At 41.9% G+C, this 22,687-nt stretch overlaps 1 protein-coding gene across 10 annotated transcripts in view; it reads left to right on the forward strand.

Annotated features, from left to right (window-relative positions):
• The window catches only part of RUNX2 (RUNX family transcription factor 2), a gene marked incomplete at its 5' end in the record, with an annotated part of 245,008 nt that overhangs the window by 184,094 nt on the left and 38,227 nt on the right, over positions 1-22,687 (forward strand). For 4 of the 10 annotated variants that reach the window (XM_082215781.1, XM_082215778.1, XM_082215774.1 and 1 more), the window contains one exon: positions 6,556-6,699. The exons of 4 other annotated variants lie outside the window; for them this stretch is intronic. In XM_082215781.1, coding sequence (XP_082071907.1) covers positions 6,556-6,699 — 144 coding nt within the window. Of the gene's footprint in view, positions 1-6,555; positions 11,504-22,687 lie in introns of those variants that run through there. 2 more of the 10 variants (XM_082215775.1, XM_082215782.1) reach the window with 2 other exon arrangements.

Below are 22,687 nucleotides of genomic sequence, written 5' to 3' on the forward strand. Positions count from 1 at the left end.
TGACAGAGAAGTCACATGGCCCCCATGCGCTGTGGGTGGCCTCTTGTATTGGCTTGTGTCCTACAGTAGATTCAGTTTCAAAGAGTATCTTCCTTCCCTTTGCTTAAAAGTTTTTAATAAAGCCCTTAAACAGCAAGGAGGTTTCTTTCTTTTCCAAAAAAAAAAGGGGGGAAGTGGGTGGAGGGAGTAGAAGTGTATTATTTGAATGGTATTCTGAAGGAATAGTTTATTCTCCAGTTTGTGGAGACGGGATAGTATTTGATTGCACTGGCAAATATTACAAGTACAATTTATAACACTGGAAAGCAGGGCAGAAATTGGCGGGACTGTGTGTGTTTTCTTCTAAAATAAAACGAAGTATCCTTCCAGTCCCCAGGGCAGGACAGCCTCCCCGTTATTCTTAACATTTTGCATGAGTACAAGATGTCTGCAGCTCTGAGGAATAAGTTCATAGGCAAAATATGTTTCTAAACTGCCTTCTAAATCCTAATGTAACTCTGACAAAAATATTATTCAAGAAACTTCTTGCATGTTTTCCTTAGTATTCATATCTCCCAACAAAAAGTAAAAGAAAAAAACCCTGTCAAAATTGAACTAAAATATATTTCCTATTGCCAGCGCACTGCAAGTAATTGTACTTTCCCCAGCAGAGTCTCAAGAGTAGAAATATAAAAGTCCGCCCCACCCTGACCAATAGCTGAGAGCAGCTGGAGGAGGAGGAGGAGAGGGCTGGGGGGAAGAAAGTGCTGTGAGTGGAGGGGGACCCTCTCCTCATCCTCTGGACCCCTGCGGCACACCTGGAGCTGGGAGGGACAAGGGTGGCTGAATGGGATGCAGCCGGGGGAGGGACCATCCACCTGGGCTTATATATAAAAAGCAGGTCTAGAGGGAGAGGCAAGGATGGCGTCCGCCTTTTCCAGGATCTCTTCTCGCTGTGAGACTTTCGCTGAGATTTTATTTGTATCCTGGGAGGCTGAGAGGGAAGGTGTGTCGGAAGGAAAATGAATGGGCCTTGATTTATATATATTGGTAACTTTGTTTTAGTGTAACATTTCTATATGTGACTGTATTTTTGTAATATTTCTGTAAGTTGTCTGTTGTGGCTTCAGTTTTTTCGTATACTGTTTAGAGATATCTTTAATATAGTAAGCAGTACAGAAATTAAATTGGCTTGCCAAATTTACTGTGGTGGGACTCTTTCCTCCGCTTCCTGGCCCAAGGCAGGGTACATGTACTTAGGGAGAGGTGGCGCTGTTGGTCTAAACCACTGAGCCTCTTGGGCTTGCCTGTCAGAAGGTTGGCGGTTCAAATCCTCATGATGGAATGAGCTCCTGTTGCTCTGTCCCAGCTCATGCCAACCTAGCAGTTTGAAAGCACACCAGTGCAAGTAGATAAACAGGTACTGCTGTGTTGGGAAGGTAAACATCATTTCCGTGTGCTCTGGTTTCCGTCATGGTGTCCTGTTGCACCAGAAAGGGTTTAGTCCTGCTGGCCACATGACCCAGAAAGCCATCTGTGGACAAACACCGGCTCCCTTGGCCTGAAAGCGAGATGAACCCCATAGTCCGCTTTGACTGGACTTAACCATCCAGTGGTCCTTTACTTTTTTAGAAATTAAATAACCAAACACTTTTTTATTTTGATTCCAATACCATATAAATTTACATACATAAGTGGTGAATACCCAATAAGATAACGTATGTTGTTGAGTTCTAGTAAAATTAGGTTATCCTTCACTACTTTTTTGTACCAAAAACATGTTATGCACCTAAGGTCTCTGCGGTGGTCCCCATATTGAGATTAAAATAAAAATAGATCTTCAAGCTTATCAGAAGTCTGGAATCATATTACCGATGCCTATTATATTTCTTTCCCTGGTCCTGAAGTATTACATTGATGGGCATAAGCCGAACAAGAACAGTTTGGTGATGCAAGTTTAAAGTCCTACCACTTCAGAGGCTGGAATATTTTTTCTCTCCTTCCCCTGTCCTGTCCCAGTGTGTTTTGCTTCTGGTTGAGGGTAAACGTGGCTCAGCAGTCAGCTCTGGAGTAACTCTCAGTAATTTCACAAACATGGGAACTGCAACAAAATATTAATACTTTATTAAATTATTATTATTATTATCATCATTATTTTATTAAAATATTATTATTTTATTAAAATATTATTATTTTATTAAATAAGTATTTGTGCAAACAAATGGCTTTACAAATGAAAGCAGACCGTACTGCTTTCTGCAGCCTCCCACCCGTATTAACTTCAGTGAGGCTTAGACTCAGGTAGGGGTGCACTGGATTGCAGCCTCAGTTTTTTCTCACTAATTGCTCACCAGCTCAGTGATTAAATGCAGACTAGTACTGGCTGCTTGGTGGATATGGAAAACTGAGGTGGGGGGCATTGCAAATTACTGTATTTTCTCAGTAGAAAGGAAGCCCCATTTATTTCAAATGAGTTGCTTCCAAGTAAAATATTCCTGCTGGGTTGCAGGTGACACTGTGGTCGAAACCACCAAGCCCCTTGGGCTTGCTGATTGCAAGGTCAGCATTTTGAATCCGTGCAATGAGGTGAGCTCCTGTTGCTTTGTCCCAGCTCCTGTCAACTTACTAGTGCGAGTAGATAAATAGGTATCGCTGCGGCGGGAAGGTAAATGGGATTTCTGTGCACTTGGGCTTCTGTCATGGTGTTCCATTGTGCCAGAAGTGGTTTAGTCCTGCTGGCCACATGACCCAGAAAGCTAGCTGTGGACAAACGCTGGCTCCCTCAGCCTGAAAGCGGAGATGAGCACTGCACCCCATAGTCAAAATCAGCTGGAATTAACAGTCCAGGGGTTCTTTACCTTTTTACCATACCAAAGCTAGCCAACTGTGTTTTATGCTATAAAGACAGCACACTTGGGGAGTGAATAAAATAATGTGGAGATGGATAAAAGTACTTAAACAAATATACCCCAGTTCCCTTCTGAGTCCCAGGTGGGGGTGGTCAGCATTCCTTATCCTGATGGCTTAGCAACTGTGGTTACGTGTCTTCTGCAACAGCAGCTTCTTCATATCTTCCTCCAGTAAGCCTTATAATGCTGCCTCCGTGTTTTGCTTTCTAACTTTTATAGACTCCTGCTTCATGCAAAACATATGCTCTACCTATGTGCTATAGTTACTGCATAATTTCAACAGACGCAGAAAAGAGAAAATTGTGATTCTTGTTCTACTTACCTTATTAATTTAACAGTAATGTAAGCAGAAATGGATCACTATTAATCTTTTCACTAACTTTAAATTTCCCAATAAATATTACTTCCTTTTCATAGTATGAAGGAGGAAGCAATGTGCTTTGCTTTTAAAATAACAACTTTGTTTCTGGGTGGTATTGCCTCTGGCAGAGATGAAGGGGAAAGTCCCTTCCCAGCAGAGGGTTTGCCACAGAAGAGATAGAGGAGAGATTAGGACCAGCTACAAGGAGGAAAAACCTAGAATCTTACATCAATTTCAGAACAAGTTGTTTCAAGTCATGGTCAGGCACTGCATTTTCAGATTCAGACTGGATGATGCCCATTTTCTTATGCCTAAATGCACTGTAGCTAATGACACGACTACGTATATTTTCCATTTTGCCTGTTGAAGTCCTACTTCTTGTCTGCTAAAAGGTTAAGTGCCTTAAAGTATTTGCTGGGCCAAACCAGAATGTCCAGGATGTTATAGAACCAAGCAGCAGCAAACCACCTAGAGTAGCTTAGAAGTCAAAGGAGGCGGGACACTTTTCATGTGTGTCACTGGGATCATCATTTGAGATTCTCCTTTCCTGTCTCATGTGGATCCTGGTGATGTGAAAGAGAATATGGAGAGATATCATTACATATTGAAAGCAGTGTAGGTTTTACATTTGGATTGGCATTTAAAGTCTGATGGCAAAGTTATTTCAGCAGGCATCAGAGTATTATTTATTTATTACTATTTATATTTAATTATTGTCCCACGATATAGTTCTCTATGTATCCTCTGCTGCCACTCTCAGGGTAATATCTCTTGGTAATGATCTCATGCCACTGTCAAGCAAGGCCGTTGGGAAGAACAGTCACAAAACCCTCAGGTTTTGGTGACTGTTTGCTGTTTGCTGAGGTGAACTGGTTGCTGTTTTCTGCATTAAACAATACCTGTTTATGAACTAGATGTTTCTCCCACATTGCAAGTAGCCAGGTAGCAAAGATGGCTCAAATCTTCAAAAAGTGGGCAGTACTCTGCTATGCCGCTCTTATTTCCCTTTCCCTTGCCTCTACCCACCTAAAGCTCTTCCTTGCCTGTCCAACCATCCCTTCTAAACCCCTTCAATCAGATTGGAACTTCCACCTTTCAGAGGATGTGCCCTATTTCTGAACACCAGAATCTGCAAATGGAGAGGGCTGTTGCCCTTTTGTCCTGCTTGTAACACTCTTTTGGCCCCTCTTGGTAGTAGGATGTTGAATTACATGTATACAGGTGCAAGAAAGAAGTGGAATCAAAGCCACAAACACAAAAACCCTTATTTGACCACACATTTGCTGCCACAACATGCATTTTGAAGAAAGAAAACGAGTGAGGCAGAATGACAAATGACCCACACAAGGCAAGAAGCAAACATGGTGCAGAGCTGAGATTCAAGCCTCAAACCCTAATCCATTCCCCTTAAATTAATTTATCCTCAAATACTAGTTTTCCTCCCAGATCTCAAACCAGTGTAATTTTCTATCCAGATTCTACCAAACTGATTCTCACTATATGGGTTCCATTTCCCCATCTGCATTCCTCACTTGAATGCCCCTGTAACTGATTAACCCTCAATACCCATTTCCCCCACCCCCTGAAGAAAACCATTTCTATACGGTCTGATCCTCTGTGTTCCTGCCCCCAGGTTTAAGGACCAGGCAAGAATTTAGACTGGGCAGCCACTAGATTAGTCTGCTAGCCTAGCCTGTCTTCACTACATAACTGCCCATGACAGCTCTACCTAACAAGCCATTCAAATGTTCCAACTTCCACCACAGTGGCAGACAAGGAGTGAACCTTGAAAACGCTTTTCACTCGACGGCACTAGTTTTGGATACCCCAGATTTTGCTGAGTGAGAAACCTACCACAGTTGGGATAGCAGTCAGTTAACCGATAAAATGATTGACTGAATGACTGCTTCTTGTTTGACCACAGTAAATTATTCCATGAAGCCAAGAATTATTGACATTGTATTCTTTGACTAATTGAAAGTTCCAGCTTCCTAGCTGCAAAGTGGGACCCTTGTGTCTGAGATGGTCGATCAGACATATTGCATTGCCTTTTTATTTTGATGGTGGGAAAATAACCCTGAAGTATCCTGAAAAATACTTTTTTTTTTTTTGCCAAGAGTTTAAAGATAGCCTATTTCAATTTATTTTTCTCTTAATCTTCTTCTAGCTTCTTGATATTGGTACTAGCCAGTGATTTTCTACACAATTTACCTATATTGATAGTTTTTCATGAAACACTTGCCCTCTTGCCCTTTTGGCCTTGTTTTTCTCCTATGGTGGGCTAGTACAGAAATAAAACTCTACCCCTCCGCTGTGTGAGGGCCTTCTCCCTACATTCTCCCTCCTGGATAGCTTTCCAGCCTTCACCCATTCTTAAGCACAGTTCATTACATTGTTGACTGTGACTAAACCAAGGTGCTCCTCACTTCATAACGAGATTTGAACCTGGGTTTCAAATGCTGGATTACCGCAACCTGGTTGCTGTTAACCATAGTTAATGTTGATGGCACACATAATAGCAAACTACAGTAAAGGAGAATATCTGCATGAACGTGGAAAGAACACACAGACTTGTGACTCTTTTCTGACCCTTTAACTATGGTTAAGGGATGAGAAACATCACATCTGCACATTGTATCACATAAAATGACCCATGGTGGTTTTTCACCGAATTTTAACCCTGTTAACTGCCTGTTAACGGCCGCTGACAGTTTCCTAACTAGAATCCATATCCATTGCACTTAACCTTCCATTTCAAAGGAGCCCCAAATTACTTTACTCATGCTCAGTTTCCATCACACAGACAAAACTGTGTTTACCCTCTATAATAAATGCTAAGATATGAGGGTGACATGGACTTGTACACCACAGTCTGTTTATAAAAATACTTTGGGGCAGTCCAGGTCTATAGCAGGGGAAGGCTGGGGGTGCCACGGGCAGCGGTAGGTACCAACTCAGTATTTGCAAGATTTCTCATGGATACCTGTTGAGGTTTGTGTGGATTTTGACCAGAAGTGTAGTGGAAGGAAATTTACTACATTGATAAATATTAAAAATCTGTCCATGGAGAGCACCTCTATTTGGTCACAGTGGACTCTCATGACCACAGATTGGAAATAAAAGGCGCTAAGTGTTCCTTGTAGTGTTTCTATAGAATGATTTGCTATTCTTGTGGGGAACAAGAATAGAAATGGGTTTCTTTCTTTCTTTCTTTTAAAAAAGTTATATCATCACTTTTCAGAGGGAAAAAAAAGAAATTGGATATTTACAGCCTTCTTTCCCCCATGTCTTGTTATAATTTTTTAGGTGCTTCCGAGCTGGGTCCATTTTCAGATCCCAGGCAGTTTGCCAGCCTTTCATCCCTCACTGAGAGCCGCTTCTCCAACCCGCGAATGCACTATCCAGGCACCTTCACTTATGCGCCGCCAGTCACCTCAGGCATGTCATTGGGTATGTCATCCACAACTCATTACCACACCTACTTGCCACCACCTTACCCAGGCTCCTCCCAAAATCAAAGTGGACCCTTCCAGACCAGCAGCACTCCCTATCTCTACTACGGCACATCGTCAGGATCATACCAGTTCCCCATGGTGCCAGGAGGAGATCGCTCCCCCTCCAGAATGCTGCCTCCCTGCACCACCACCTCCAACGGTGGCAGCGCACTCTTAAACCCTAACTTGCCAAACCAGAATGAGGGTGTGGAGGCTGATGGAAGCCACAGCAGTTCCCCCACAGTCTTGAATTCTAGTGGCAGAATGGATGAGTCCGTTTGGAGGCCATACTGAAAGTTTATTGCACGGCCTAAAGTCAGTGAGCCAAAAAGAAAGAAAGAAAGAAAGTCAGCTAATTATAAAGTGCCTGTTTTTTTTCTTTTCTTTTCCTTTGAATAGATTCTCTTGATATGTACAACTGTGTAGCTGGGATGTTATAACAGCTTAGTACATGCATACAACGTTAGAATGACCTTCCAGCATCATAGTTCCAATCAATGTAGATCAAAGCACATTTTACTGCCCTCTTGGAAACATTTGTCTGAGTTTTATATATTAAAAAATAGTGACTCCAGTGCAGAAAGATGCCCATGTCTAGACTCTTGTAAAACATTTTAAAAAATAATAATTAGTGAGTTATTTTGCCAAGAGGGAAGAAATGGACTCCTGCCAATTTTCAAGACAAAGCCCGTGCTTTTTTCTTTTTTGGAACAAACAAAAACATTTCAGGTACAGTTGCAACCATACAATCTGCAGGGCCCCTATGCATGCACAGTGCTTATCACTACTTGTGTTTGTGCTCCTATTTATACCAAAATATCTTCTGATTACAGTAGCTCTTCAGCTATATTATCAAAGCCTTGCAGCAGATGAAAGAACTTTTAAGATGCACGGCTTATTTTGTACTGAAAGAGCAGCCGACAAGGTACTAAGGCAGCCTTGTTTACTTTGTGCTATTCATTTATGTGATATTTTTTTTGGCCTTAGATCAGTTAACCAAAATATATATATATTGGGGGAGACCCCCTAAAATAAAATGAAATCTAATTTCTTATGCAAGAAGCAAAAGATAATGGCAATATATCTTACTCAAACCAAAACAGTTTAGGTAGTAAGTGTGTCTGGCTATCTTGTTTTATTTTATTAAGTTATAAATATGTAAAAATTGAGGTTATTTGCAAAAAAATGAATTGTCATATAATTTTAAAGAAATATTTATAATTATTTAATGATATTTGATCCCTTTAAAGTTTTCTTAATGTAATGATATGATGACTTAGGTCTCTAAAAATGTTTGTTTTTTAAAAAATACTGACAGACTTTTAGCGGTACAAAATCTCAAGGCTATGCCCGAACTCTGAAAGGCAGTTCCAATATAAACCAGCTGCAATGTGATTTTTTTTTATATAAAAAAATGCTTCTATCTCAAAGAAACTTTGATATAGGACATTGTTTTAATTTATGAAGGAAATACTGTTTTAAATGTTATTGGTTATTTGGTTGCCTTTTGCCTTTTTTAATCTGTCAGAAATGAACTGGAAAGAGAAGCAGAATGAGTGAAAAGCATTTCTCAAAATTGAATGGGTGGGGAGCAAAGTCCTCCTATGCGCCGTGTGTGGTGCTCTCATGTGCAAGGTCTTTGTCTCCACTCTCCCTGCTGCAGCCCCTCCCCAAGGCTGGGGGTTGTTTTGTGAGGGCTGCTGCCAGATGTCTTATTCCTGTACTCCATGCTTAGATCCCAGGCAACGCATTCTGGATAAAATCCCAAATGAAATGCCAGCAAAATTAATGACCAATCTTATGGGTCTTATCTAGTATCAAATACTAGTTATGATGCATATACTGTATATCAATTGATATTTTAACCATCAGGTTACAAAAGAATAAGCACAAATGAACCACTGCAAAGCAGATCTAAATTCAGCAGGACCAGCTTGCATCAATATTTGATTGTTCAAATGTGAATATGGATAATGAAAGTCCTCTTAAGGCCATGTTCCCATTTACACCTGGGACTCATCATCCATCCATCCATCCATCCATCCATCCATCCATCCATCACTTCCAAACTCTTTTTTTGCCAGAATGACAAGCAGGATTAGCTACTTGACAAGTGCCCGAGATCCAACACATTCTGAAGTGTTTGGAGAATTCTTATTTAAACTTCAGAGGACAGTAAGCTCATTGGGCACCTTAGACTCGATTCCAGGAACCGATTTATGCACATGCTTAATTGAAGCAGGATGTGGGACTGTGGATGAAGCAGAGCCATTTGCGGCTTGACTCCTTTAAAAGGAAGTGCCAGCTTTCCAGAATGCATTGTCTCTCTAGCCTTTTCCATGTTCTCATTTGCACTGCTTTTAGCCTCAACTGCATTCAGCAAACATAATTTTCTTTGGACTGCAGTGCTGCTGAAACTAATGATAAGTATGGGCTACGTTTTGGCCAACCCAACAATAAGAAATGGTGAAATACTTATGCAAGGTCGTAATATAATTGGACAGTATCAGACTCATCACCTGCTGATTGCTAAGGCAGCCCATTAGAGAGACTCCACATTCCCCTGGATTATTCCTTAAAATTTGGTATGAATCATTTGCTCTTTAGAAAAAAATAATACTTACCTTCTAAAGGTTATATATCAAGTACCCTTTTTGTCAGTTAGAGACACTTTCCTGATGTGTACTTTTCCTTCAAAGACGGGAGCTATTATTGATCCTATTTATTATTTGTGGTAGCTTGAAGCATACCCTTGTCAATTTATTTGTATCTGTAAGATAAGTTTGTTCATTTCAGCAGCACTTAAAAGAGCCAGTGTCTGGTTACACATTTCAAGTTTTGTGGGTTTCTGGTTGTCGTTTATTAAACCAGAAAAAGAAAAGAAAATGAACTTCCAGTTCAAAAACTGTTGTATATTTAATAAAGGTACTATATTTGTACATTATTTTTATTGCTGAAATGGGGCTTTTTTAAAGATTTACTATATGCATCTTAAGTAATTTTGTAGGGATATTTTTGTGTTGTTACAGGGGCTGCAGGCAGCAACCCAAAGACATTTTAAAAGCAAGAAAGCAAGAAAGATGTTCTTGTACAATTAAAATACTGATTTATATTCCTGGATTTAATCCAGCACAGATCATTTTCCTGCTTTGTTCTGTACCTACAGTAATATTTCTGTATCATCACGTTTTAAAACTGGATCATTTGGGATTGAAACTCCACGTCACTCAGGTGTGCCCCAAAATATGCCCATTTCATGCCCTGTGATTATGACTGCACAGAAAAAACTGGTTCATTTTACAAGTCTGAATTAATTATAATTGAAGGGGTGGCAGCGGAAAATATACACAAGCATCTTTGATAAGCACAAGGCCCTTCTCTGTGGTCTCTCACATTTTAATTTAGTATGCTTTTCTTTTTTTAGACCTAAGCTCTCAGCAGGGAACTTCGTATTCAGTCTTGGATGGTACCTGATTCCTTGATGACACAATATAAATAAGAAAACAAATAAATAAGTTCAAAATGATATTTGCTCCTAACTCTGCATTTGTTTTGAACTGGCAATTATTCATGTATATCACACATTTTAATATCTCACCCCCCACCCCCCAAAACCCCTCCTGCAAATTGCATTCTCTTGTGATTCAGGATGGGAATGTGTGACGATTCATAACATGGGATCCTTTGGGCTGTGTTTAGTATCTCTAGGATGGGAGTTACTTCTTTGAGAAGTGGAAATGCTGGTCCAGTTTGTGGAGTCCATTGTATTAAACTGCTTGTGCAAAGCTTTTTCAAAGAGTATACCAAAGATAAATAAAGAATTTAATTCCAAACTCCTTCCTTAGATGAGGCTGATCGAAGGGTTGGGATTAGATCTCATAATCTCCATTGAGTGAAGTTGGAGTTACTTCAGTGTAAGTGTGTCGGATTGCAACCAAAGTTACTTGGGCACCAGCACCTTGGAGCCCTTAGAAATGGCGCAGGTGCCCCATTTATTTCTGCCCTGCCCAGAGGCAGCCGCCCTGAGCATGGGTTTCCTGGTCCTCCTCTCCCGCTCTGCCTCCCCACGCTTTGTTCCAGAGGGGAATATTTTGCACTGTCTAGTTTACCGGAATACTGCTCCATCTTTTTGTTGGGGCCTGCCATTTGAATCCTGGTGAAGTAATTGATCAGGAATCACAGAAAAGCCATGAACAAAAGCAATAATTTAAACCTATACAAGTAATGAGGAAAGATTAAAAGAAAACCAAGTTTTCTAATATCTTAAAAGTCTGAGATACATTTCATTTCAGCATGTTCTACCTGACATTTTGCCTGTTTACATTTAATTACTTGCTTTATTTTTGTTGCGATTCTTTTAAACAGAACAGTCAGAAACCATATCTTTACGGTAATTTTTGTTTCATAGGTACACCAAGCAACATTCCACATTATTTTTACTTAAATATGTTTTACCAGTCTTGAATTTCTGCTGGAACAAAATGATATTTGTAGCATTTCCTGTAAATACAAGCTTTAATTTCTTTCATTTTTTTCTCCAATTGCTGTTGCCCAAGATTTGCTTTTTATGCACATATTGTACAAACACATTCTTCTTTGTGCTGCAGACAGCGATTGTGGAAGGGTTTACTTTATCTTCAAAGGGATTATTTGTATTGTATGTTGCAACTGTAAATTGAATTTGTTTCGCATTCTCTCATGATTGTAATATTAATTTTGAGGTTTGAATCTCATTTTCAATAAAATTGCTTTTTTGTTAATGTTGTTCCCTGCTTCTTTGTCTTCTGCCACATCTCCATAATTATCTAGTTTATATTTGTAAATAGACTTGGAGCTGACTGGAGCCAGTGTGCTCTGAAATGTCATACCATGCTTTGGCTGAGAGTGCCTTCTGCTTTTGAAGGATAGAAGCTACTATTTTAAAATAGGATTGTCAAAATGTTAACCACAGTTGCATGAGACCCCTACTAATCCTGATGCCTGGTGCACATCTCACGAAGCTTCAAGGGCCCAAACCGCTGTCCAGATATTGGGTGCTTGCTTATATAAAAGGAAGGAATTAGAATTAGACTGGAGAGGCAATCCTTCTTAATCATTCTGTGCTTAAAAGGAATAAGGGGGAAGTAACAATTCTACAACTGAGGGTAGCAACCTTTCCCCCCTTAAAGCAACATTCAGTTCCTTAGGTTACAATCTTATGAACACTTAAATCAGGAATATAGTTCAGCTGATGGACCTTTTTCTCTGTAAATGTGCATGGAACCAGGTTATAGCTAATTTCGTCCTTGTGAAAGTACAAGGCAAAGCAAAAAACGCTATTTTAAGGACATTTCCTTTAAAAGGTGGAAATGGTTTCAAAATCATGAGATTTTAATAAAAGCATAAACAAAGTTATTGTTGTTTTGACTACTCTTACCCTGATTCTATGAGGATAACAGCTCTTTAAGGTGAAAAGTGGCCTCCACTTTTGTAGTGCAAACTTACATATGTCCACCCAGATGCATAGGAGACAACAAGGTCTTTGGCCCCCCAATAAAACTGATGGGCAGTCAAATGGTATGCTATGTCATGTGATCAATTCTGTGGGGCAGAGCTTACCTGCCCCCCCATTCAGGTTGGCAGCCCTGCACAGCTGTAAGCGCCATAAAGTTCAGTGGGACTTGCAGCCTTTGCCTGTTGGTGTCATCTTTCTTAATCTGGCCTTGGTCGTGGTGGTTGTTTTTAGAGAGAGGCCGGACGCTGATGCAGGCATGAGCTTTGTTTACTTTTTCATTTCCACAGTGGTCAGGAATAAAAACAGAAAACAAACTTCTACTGTCCTTGGTTTGCTTGATTTCATCATACTATAGCAAACGAATGTCAACTACACATTTTCCTTGTCTGAGATCTGAATAAAGGGCATAATAATGCAAGTAAAATGAAATTCTGGCCCGTTAAGGCGAGCGTGGTGTGCCTCTTGGGCCTGCTGAGGGGAAGCCAGTGGGAGACCTGAATGCAGGCCAGTCTTGGGAATCCTGGCGGCTGCAATGGGTCTGTGTCCTTTTACTGCCAAGGATGGTGTTCTCCCAACAGAGCAGGATGTTCTCTCTTTATAATAATAGCCAGACCAGATGCTAAACACTTCACTGCTAAACCCTGGATAAGTGAGAAAGGGGAACAGCTGACTTCAGTTAAGATGAACACCAAGAGAATAAGCCAGAAAGTATGAGAAATCTCCAGAGGCCTGTGCTTTATAAACCCCTGTTTGGCAGCAAGATCAGAGCATCAAGACGCAAAACCTAGCGCACGGCATTGCTGCTCCTATCCCGGCTTGAACTAGTTGCTGAGTGGAGACCTCGGCTTTCTGAGTGTCCCTGCCCCCATCCATCCCCCACATAGTCCACACAGTTCTTAGCCTCATGATTTTCCTTTATGTTTTCTGCCCTTGACACCTAGGTTTTGTGAATCTGTATGATTTTTTTTAAAGCATCACTTCACAAGTCACATGCTGACTGTACGAACATTAAAGCCCACAAGAGCCAAAGAACTCTGAGCAAAACATTAGCAGCCCTGGCACATTTCACAAAGGCTTGCACAAGAGCTTCCAGAAGAATTCACAAAGCCTTACACAACAGGTACATTACTGAGCAGCATTCATTTTTCCACTTGTGTGAGAGGCGATGGAAGAGCTTGCACAAGTGGAAAAACATTAGGTTTCCTTTCACTCGTCTTCACACAAAGTTAGTGTTTGGCGTAAAACAACATTTCCTGAGCAGAAGACACCTTCTGCATGCGGAAAAGCCCTTTGGATCTAACCCAGCTCTTCTTAAAATAACTACTTTTACCTTTTCTCTCCGCTTCTTTGGTTTGCCTTCTGTTTTGAGTGAAATCAAACTTCTAAAATTGGGGGGGGGGGTATTATGGAGGGTAGAATTTCAGCAGAGGAGTGCTGTTTTTTCTTGGCTCTACTGCAGACTGGTGTAAATGCACTATTTGCATCAGAGTTCAAGTTACTGGCTGACAGTAACAATGTGAGATCAGGTTAGCTTAAAAATAAACATTTTAATATATCATCCTTGAAAATAAGTGGCTATAAAAAAATTGAATGCAGAGGTTTCTGTTTCTTTAGAACACTATTTCCAATAATTTATTAATGACCTGTAAGATATTGTTTTTAAAGCCTTCCAAGTCTTGAATGACTGCTGCTCTCCATTTTTTCTAAAAATATTTTGTTGACATGGCCAACATTTTTCTAAAAACATTTTGTTGAGATGGCCAGGACACCCCCAATTCCTCTCCCTCTGGTTTGTTGTATTTCTCTTGACAAGGCCACCTTACCTCCCGCTTCCTCACAACTGGAAGAGGCAGCAGATCCTCCCCTGGGGAGGGAAGAGAAGCAGAAACCAATCGCGTGTTAGAAGATACCATTGGCAGATAACAACAACAGTCTTTCCTGGCAATATGCAACCAACGGTCCGTGTTTCCAGCTCTTAGGTGTGAGAGAACATACCTAGCGATTAATCTTCACAGAAATTCTGTAGCTGAGATTTATGGGTCCTTCAGTAGGCAAATGGATGTGGAGATGATTCCTCAAAGAAGAAGGGGGAGAGGAAGGAAGGGGAACACCATTAGGGGAGTGGGCTCCCAATATTAGAGGTAGTGGGCTTCTTCATTCCCCCCTTCCTTCATTATACAGTTTAGAAGCCACAGGCTCTGCTAGTGGCGCTGAGTGGAGCTGAGGCACCTGCCCTCCTACTTGCATGGAGACACTGGTGTCATTCGGCTATTTTGGACATAATAGCAGAATGCTAACGCTATTCCCAGAGTACCTCTGGCAAGGCAGGGTAGCCGCAGGAGCAGCAGGACAAGTTGTGTTTCAGTTGCTATGCCACAGAAGCTACTGGCAGAACTGAAGTTCAGTCCCTGGAGGTGCTGCTGGCGAGGTGCTCATCTACTCAGATTAGAGGTGTTCATTTTGCTTTAGACTACACTGCACACACTCTGCAGGAACAAGTTTGCAGTGTCTGGTCAGGATGTTGGACAGACAGGTGTTCCTGTTCCAGAGAAATACTCATTTGTGGCATGAAACAGGGTGGGGGTGGAGGTGGAGGTGGGAAATGCCCAAACCTCTCCTTAAATGGCATTCCTGGTGATAGGATGTTGATTATTATGGCATTACATGCAATAGCAATTCATTTTGTGGCAACTCAGTGGATAGATCTTGCTTGTGTGTCACATTTGACTGACACCTGAGCATTCTTACATTTGGCTTATCTTGCCTAGTTCTGAAGCACATGGCTTTTAAAAATGAGCCAGCTTGTTTTGTTAGCACATTTCTGTGGGGCATGCACAAGAACTGCAGGCACCCTGGTCTTGCATTTTTCACGCCCATGTCCATGAGACGGGCACATGTCTTCTCGGGACTGTGCCCTCTGCTTGTAGCCTTATAGCCAGTGTCAAAATCCCATAGAAATTGCCCGTTTTTATTTGTATGTTTCCCTCAATAGGAGTTAGGAGTGCCATCTAGGGAGGCTGAGGGACCAAGCCCGCCAAAAAAAGTTTCAAGGCGGGGTCTAGGCCCCCTCAGAATTCTGCAGTCACTGTGCTTCACCTCACTTGCACATGCCATGCAGCGTGCATGCAACACGTCAGCACATTGTGTAGTGAACCCGGCTGATGTCAACATGTGACGTGGCTTCCTGACTTCCATCGCACACATTGGGCGTCAGGGGAAGCAGCTCCCTTGATAGGAGGGAACTGCTTGGAGGTTTATTACAATCAAGTGGCATATAAAGTTTGTTAAGCAAAAGAAAAGTGCTTCTTTGGTTTGTGTTTGAGAGAGAAAGAAGCGAGAGATATGGGTCAGAAAGATGCCATTAGGGGAAAAACCCAGTCCCCATGTGGGAGATCTTCTTATGGATCTCCCAGTGTTTGGCCCTTCTTTCCCTTAGAGTAGGGGTCTTAGCTAAGGAGTATCTAAGAGACACCGAAGTGTTGGTGGGGTCTCATGAGGCAAGACGCAGTGATAACAGCAAGAACCTTTATTGAACTAACAGAACTGGACAACGGGCAAAGCAACTGCTTATATACATTTCTGAAGGCCTGGGCCACTCCCACCCCCATGTGATTGGCTGTCTAAACTTCCAAGCTGCAAATCATGACTCATACTTTAAGGGCCAATGGCAGAGGCCCAAATCCTGAAATGTTCTGTGATTGGATATCAGAGCACAGGAGCTCAGAATCCTTAGTCCAGACTCAAGCTCAGGCAAACACAGACCACTCAATACACAACAGACACCATTTTAGAATCTTGGAGGTAGTTACAGATATAAACATTCTCCTGAATATAAATTACCATTAATGTTCACAAAACACAGTAGGTGTACTTATTTTTTTGCCAGGACATTTCTTAAGGTGCCTTTCAGTCAAAATTTGAACATCTACATATGTTTTCAATTATTAGGACATTTTACAAGATTAGTTAACAGGGTATATTCAGTTTTTAAGGCAATATATTTCTCTATGAAAGAGATTTTTTTACAGAATATCCCAGTTAAGCCTTGCACTTTGCTGATTGTGGGCTCCTGGCCAGGGATAGTTCACCAACTTATCAAATAACATAAAATACCAACTTCAAACACAGTGACAGGGTGCAAGAATCTGTCTCAATAGTTCAAACTGTGAAAAAGTACCAACAGTCCGGCATCTCTGAACTGAAAATGTTCTCATCCACAGGAACTTTAAAGGGAAATTTTTTACCTTGAGGTAGCTGCCTTTTCCCGTGAGCTAAATCAGGGTATCATTTTGTTTTTTACACCTTTCATATGTCATGGAGCCCAATGCAGGCGGCTGCCTCTCCCAAGACGGACCCACCCGGTCTGCCTGAGTTTTGGCAAGTGGTGCCTTCAGGACAATCTGGCATTTATTTATTTTTTAGAGTCATTTTAATTGATTTTTCAATAAGAAACATCCAGTTAATATATCCAATCATAATACTTCAATTAAAACTAAAATAAAAAAGACCAAATTATAATCCAAATTATATTTATTAATTTTTCGGAGCTCCCCACGGGAAAAAAAGAACAATCTGGCCTTTGTGCATGCAGAACACGTGGTCTCTGGAGGACACATTGCTCTATCCAATTTTGGGCATACACATGTGATGTTTTGACATAGCCTTATGCATAAAAAGGTAAACAAATGTGTTTGCAAATATATCCATTATGTAAAGGTAAAAGGACCCCTGACCATTAGGTCCAGTCATGACCGACTCTGGGGTTGCGGTGCTCATCTCTCTTTACTGGCCGAAGGAAGCCAGCGTACAGCTTCCGGGTCATGTGGCCAGCATGACTAAGCCACTTCTGGCGAACCAGAGCAGTGCACGGAAACACCGTTTACCTTCCCACCAGAGCGGTACCTATCTATCTACTTGCACTTTGATGTGCTTTTGAACTGCTAGGTTGGCAGGAGCAGGGACCGAGCAACGGGAGCTCACCCCGTCACGGGGATTCGAACCGCCAACCTTCTGATCGGCAAGTCCTAGGCTCTATGGTTTAACCCACAGCGCCACCCGTGTCCCTCTATCCATTATGTAAGTACATGCATATCATGCAGCCATAAGTCCTCATTGAAATATTGGTTGTTGTTAATTGGTTTCACTCAGTATATCCTCACAATTCCAAGTCAGCTGTCCAAGACTGTAATCTAAGAATTGCATTTGGTTGTTAAATAGCAACTGACTACACTACAGATTTTGATAACAAATCAGTCTTTCTTAGTGAAATATGTGACCTCCGGCTACTTTTCGGAGATAAGGGAAATGGGATGGAGTTCTGGGAATGAGACCCAGTGTTTTTCAAAAATAAGATGGCATACTAGAAGCAAGCTCCTTTTAGGTGAAAACAGGTCAGAAGAAGAAGAAGAAATGTTTGGATTTGATATCCCGCTTTATCAGTACCTGAAGGAATCTCAAAGCGGCACACATTCTCCTTTCCCTTCCTCCCCCACAACAAACACTCTGTGAGGTGAGTGGGGCTGAGAGACTTCAGAGAAGTGTAACTAGCCCAAGGTCACCCAGCAGCTGCATGTGGAGGAGTGGAGACGCAAACCCGGTTCCCCAGATTACGAGACTAGTGCTCTTAACCACTACACCACACTGGCTCCCAGCAATGATTATTGCAAAATGACAAAGCTAGCTGAACTGTCTGTAAATTTCAACCTTGTGTAAATGCAACAATGATTTGATAAAACATAATTATCATGCCGTGAAATGCATTAATTGCTTCTCTAAGCATTTTTAAAGACATGAATGCCTATAAACTCTTACCTATCTACAAACACCTGGGAAAAGGCTTTAAGCTGAGAAAGCTCCTGGCAAACAGCTACTTTTCCCCAAGGACACTTTCACTTGTATATTTTCCAGCATAGTTGCCTCTACAGTTGCTTCCATGCTGATACACGCAAAGACTTCTGCAAAGGTGGTGCAGCTTCATGGTTTGCTTACAAACCACGTAAGTGACACCTTATGAGAGGTCCTAACTTGAGACACCCATCATTTTGCATGGTTTGTTAGCATACCAGCAGGAAGCCAAACTCAGCTTAAAGCTGAATGGAGGCAGTTGCAACAATGCTAGGAAAGGAAGGAAGGAAGGGGTGTCTAAGTTTAGAGTGTCTGTAGTGACAGTACAACTCCCCCCTCCCCGCAAAAAACACCACTTTGTGCAAATGAAAATGTCACTGGTTGCATTTGATCTAGTTCAGGGGTCCTCAAACTAAGGTCTGCGGGCTGGATAAGGCCCGAGGGACTCGTTTATCCAGCCTGCGGTGACCCCCGCCACCCGCTGCCACTGCCCGCTCTTACCGGCGCTGTGCGGCTGCCCAATTCCGGGTTGGAGGAGCACTGGAAATAGCATTATTTGTGCATGCACAAGCGTTATTTCCGGTGCACATCCGGGTTGGAGGAGGCCTCTGCACATGTGCACAAGCTATCCGGTGCTCCTCTGACCTGGACGTGCACTGGAAATAGCGTGTGCGCACACGTATGGGCACACACTCCTCCGCACGATTTGTGCTGGAGACACCGGCCCAAGGTTTGCTGACCCCTGGTCTAGTTTTTCACCTCCCCACCTCTGCAATGATGTCTGTGCAAAGACATAAACTGAGAGAGCATCTCCTCATCCAATGCCATTGAAACGTCCACCTGGGAGCATCTTCTTACACTAGGGAATTACTCTCTTGGGAAAGGGTGGTGGACTTTTGATTCCAACAAGATTATTAGAATTTATCATCCAAATCAGAGATGGTAACGCCCCCTTTGTGGCTCCTGCCCCGCCACGTATCTGTAAATGCTGGCCCTGCTTTGTACGAGTGTAAACATTAAAGAGCAAAGGCTTCCCAGGCAGCACACAGTAAAAAGCTTCTTTTTCTTCTTTTCTTCTTTACATGAAAGCACATTAAACAGCATTTGCCATCAATAAAATCCAATTCAATCCATGTGAGAAGCATTACAGTCACAGTATGCTTACTGAGTGATGATACCTGAACAGCTGAGAGTCAGTGGAAGGAAAGTGTACAAAGTGAGGCATCATAAATTACGCAAATTATTAAAAGCCAAGCTGTAGAGACAGGCTTATTGAATTCAGAGATTTCTTGTTCTAAAGTAGAAATAAGAGGAATAAAAACAGATCAAGTATTTCAGATTAAACTGAAAGGGGATGTGAACTAATAGAATTTATATAGCCCATTTCATGTGTTGCGAGGGCTTCACGTGCAAGTTTTGTTTAGGCTCTGCTCTATTTGTAGGTGCAACAGCAGTCATGTGAAGGAGAGCAGGGATGTGCAGAAATGTGCCACCAAGCCCTGCTCCCCCAGGCACACCACTAGCCTCCCCCCTGCCAGCCCTCCATGAGTTGCGTGATGGAGCATGATCCCCGCACAACTTATAACCCTGGTTCGGTAGATGCAAACATTTGCATGCAGGACTGGAAAGAAAGGCCACTGTGAGCTGCCAGAGGGGGCTGAGCTCAGCAGGGGCTTCTGCCATGCGATTATTGTCACGTATGCAAGCAGGGCTGCAGGTATCCCTCCTTCTCTGTTCAGTATTTCAATATCCCTTACATGATTATCCTCCTTATTTCAGAGGGGTGTCCTGAGAGTGAGTGGCTCCACAGGGGCTACTTTGTAAGTTTGTGGGTTCCTGGCTCACAGATTTCATTCTTAACTGCTACTTTGTGGATTAATTACTGGTAAGTTTGGGACTCATTGAATAATTATATAATAGAAAAAAATGCTGTTCGCCTAGTCTCATTTTGCGTTTTGCAATCTGAAAAGTATCACCATTGCTGAAAGCACTTCTTGAGAATGTCAAGAAAGTGTTCATCACCCGCAAGACATTATGCCCACAATCCAACACAGTAATAAGCATGTTTCACCGCACTGCTTAACTGTGTTGGATAGAGACAAACATCTGTGTTAGATTGTAGTTTCAGTCATCAACCAAGTGAACCAACCAAATGAGACATTAAATCAATGTATGAAAAAAGCACACCAGTGAATGAAACTGAAATTCTGCCAGGCTGCATCTTTGCATTTGCTTAAATAGGAACTGGATGTATATATATCCCAGTAGTAATGTATGGAAGTGAGAGCTGGACCATAAAGAAGGCTGATTGCCAAAGAATTGATGCTTTTGAATTATGGTGCTGGAGGAGACTCTTGAGAGTCCCATGGACTGCAAGAAGATCCAACGTATCCATTCTTCAGGAAACCAGCCCTGAGTGCTCACTGGAAGGACAGATCCTGAAGCTGAGGCTCCAATACTTTGGCCACCTCATGAGAAGAGAAGACTCCCTGGAAAAGACCCTGATGTTGGGAAAGATTGAGGGCACAAGAAGAAGGGGACGACAGAGGACGAGATGGTTGGACAGTGTTCTCGAAGCTACAAACATGAGTTTGACCAAGCTGCGGGAGGCAGTGGAAGACAGGAGTGCCTGGCGTGCTCTGGTCCAGGGGGTCACGAAGAGTCGGACACGACTAAATGACTAAACAACAGCAACAACCTCACCCCTATTCAAGTCTATGGAAAGGATTTTAAAGTTCTGTCTCAGAGGGAGACGCCTACACACATCTGTCTGTCTGTGTCTGTGGTGGAATCTACACACATATAAAAACACACTGTGAAAATGCTTTTTAAAAGAAAGCTTTGAAAAATACATTTAATTTTGCATAGCTCACTGTCGCCGTCACACAATGCTATTGTGAACAGAGTTTTGCTTATGGAAAGAGTTTTCCACCAGTGGAAAGAGGGGTTGGCATTTCCAATGGTTTACTTTTCCCCTGTAGCCTCTTGCACCTCTCTGCCCCCGCCCTGGATTTGCCCTGGGGGCTGGGGGACCATCTAGAGAAGCTTGTGAAGTGGTGCAGAGAACTGGGGGGGGGGGAATCAGTGAACATTGCCTCCCCGTCTTTCATGAATGCTTGCTAAATTAGCTATAATTTGGTAAATTACCAGTATTTCTTCAGAGCCTACTGTAGAACACACAAGATGCACTTTTGAAAAGGGTCAGAAGACACGGAAAATTTTGCAAGGAGCAAAGGAATAAGGAAATGGGTGCTTTAGTTGAGATTCCTGCATTGCAGGGGTTAACTACATGATTCTCTGGGTCCCTGCCCCCAATTCTACCATTCTATGAAACAGTGTGGAATATGGGCAGATGGCACTGTAAAAGGAATGTGTTCACATAGAACAAGCAAAAGGGAGGAAATAGTCTTCCAGGAGTATTTTGTGTTGTATTTTTGTGTTGACTGAAATCACAAAATGGAGTCTGAAAGTGGATCTCTTATTGACAGTGCCACCAGCTTAATAAAAGAGATCCGACCATAACTATAGTTACTACTCCCTTTCACCTGCTTATGCAATAAAGATAGTGAATCCAGCAAATGACCTCTTTACTTTCATACCATGTAAAGAATTCTTAAATTATGTAGCTTCCTCACAGACATGCCATCTGCTCTGCAAAAGACCTCCCTTGGCATTTATTCTATTTAAAAAACAACAACAATAAACCTGAACATCACTTATGCTGTTCTCATGCAACACATTGATTCTCCATTTGCTAGGAACTGACTTTACCCCTACAACTGAACATAATTTACATGATATTTCACTCCTCTTTTACTAACCATAGTGTACAGAGAATTTATGAATATACAGAATTATTTACAAAAGGAATGCACTGATTTCAATGGAGTGTTGTCATGTAAATTGCACAGTGGTAGTCAGTTCAAATACTTCTTTAAATATGAGCACAGACCTATTCATGTGTACTCAGAAAAAGAGCCACTTTATTCAAAATGATTTACTCTCAGGTAAGTATGCATAGAACAGGAGCGAGAGCTTTGCCATAATATGTTCTCCAAGCAATCCCAAGCAACAAAGCAAGCATATTTCCCTGGAGAAGAAGGATTTTACTATGTTGTGTGGCCAAAGTGAGCCAGGAGGAGGCATGCGAAGGGACTCCGGAGAGGGCCTTCTCTGTGGAAGTGCCTGCCTGGGGAAGCCAGCCTTGCTTTTCTCTGATACTTGTCTGCCCTCTCATGAGGATCTTCTTATTTTTCATGGGTGTCTACCTGTTGAATTTTCCTTGCACCCTGTTGAAAGTGAACTTTTTGAATCAACATGTTCTTGCTGCAAAATTTCAAAGTCAGGTGGAAATGGCACTCATCTGGTTTCTACCATCCTCACTAACGGAATGCACTGGAGTTTGAAGCAGCTCCTATAATAATGAGAAAGCAGTGTCTTGTGAAGGATAATTGAAACCACTTTGGGGTCACATTTTAGATCTTGCACAAGGCTGCTAATTTTTGTTTTAAAAAGAAACTAGCTTAGTGGTCAAGATAACAGGTAGAGTCAGATCCTGACAGGCGCGCAGTGGAGCCAATACAGGTTATGGCAGGTGAGGGTCGGA

This window comes from Podarcis vaucheri (assembly GCF_965113315.1).
Source record: "Podarcis vaucheri genome assembly, chromosome: 3".
NCBI lineage: Eukaryota > Metazoa > Chordata > Lepidosauria > Squamata > Lacertidae > Podarcis > Podarcis vaucheri.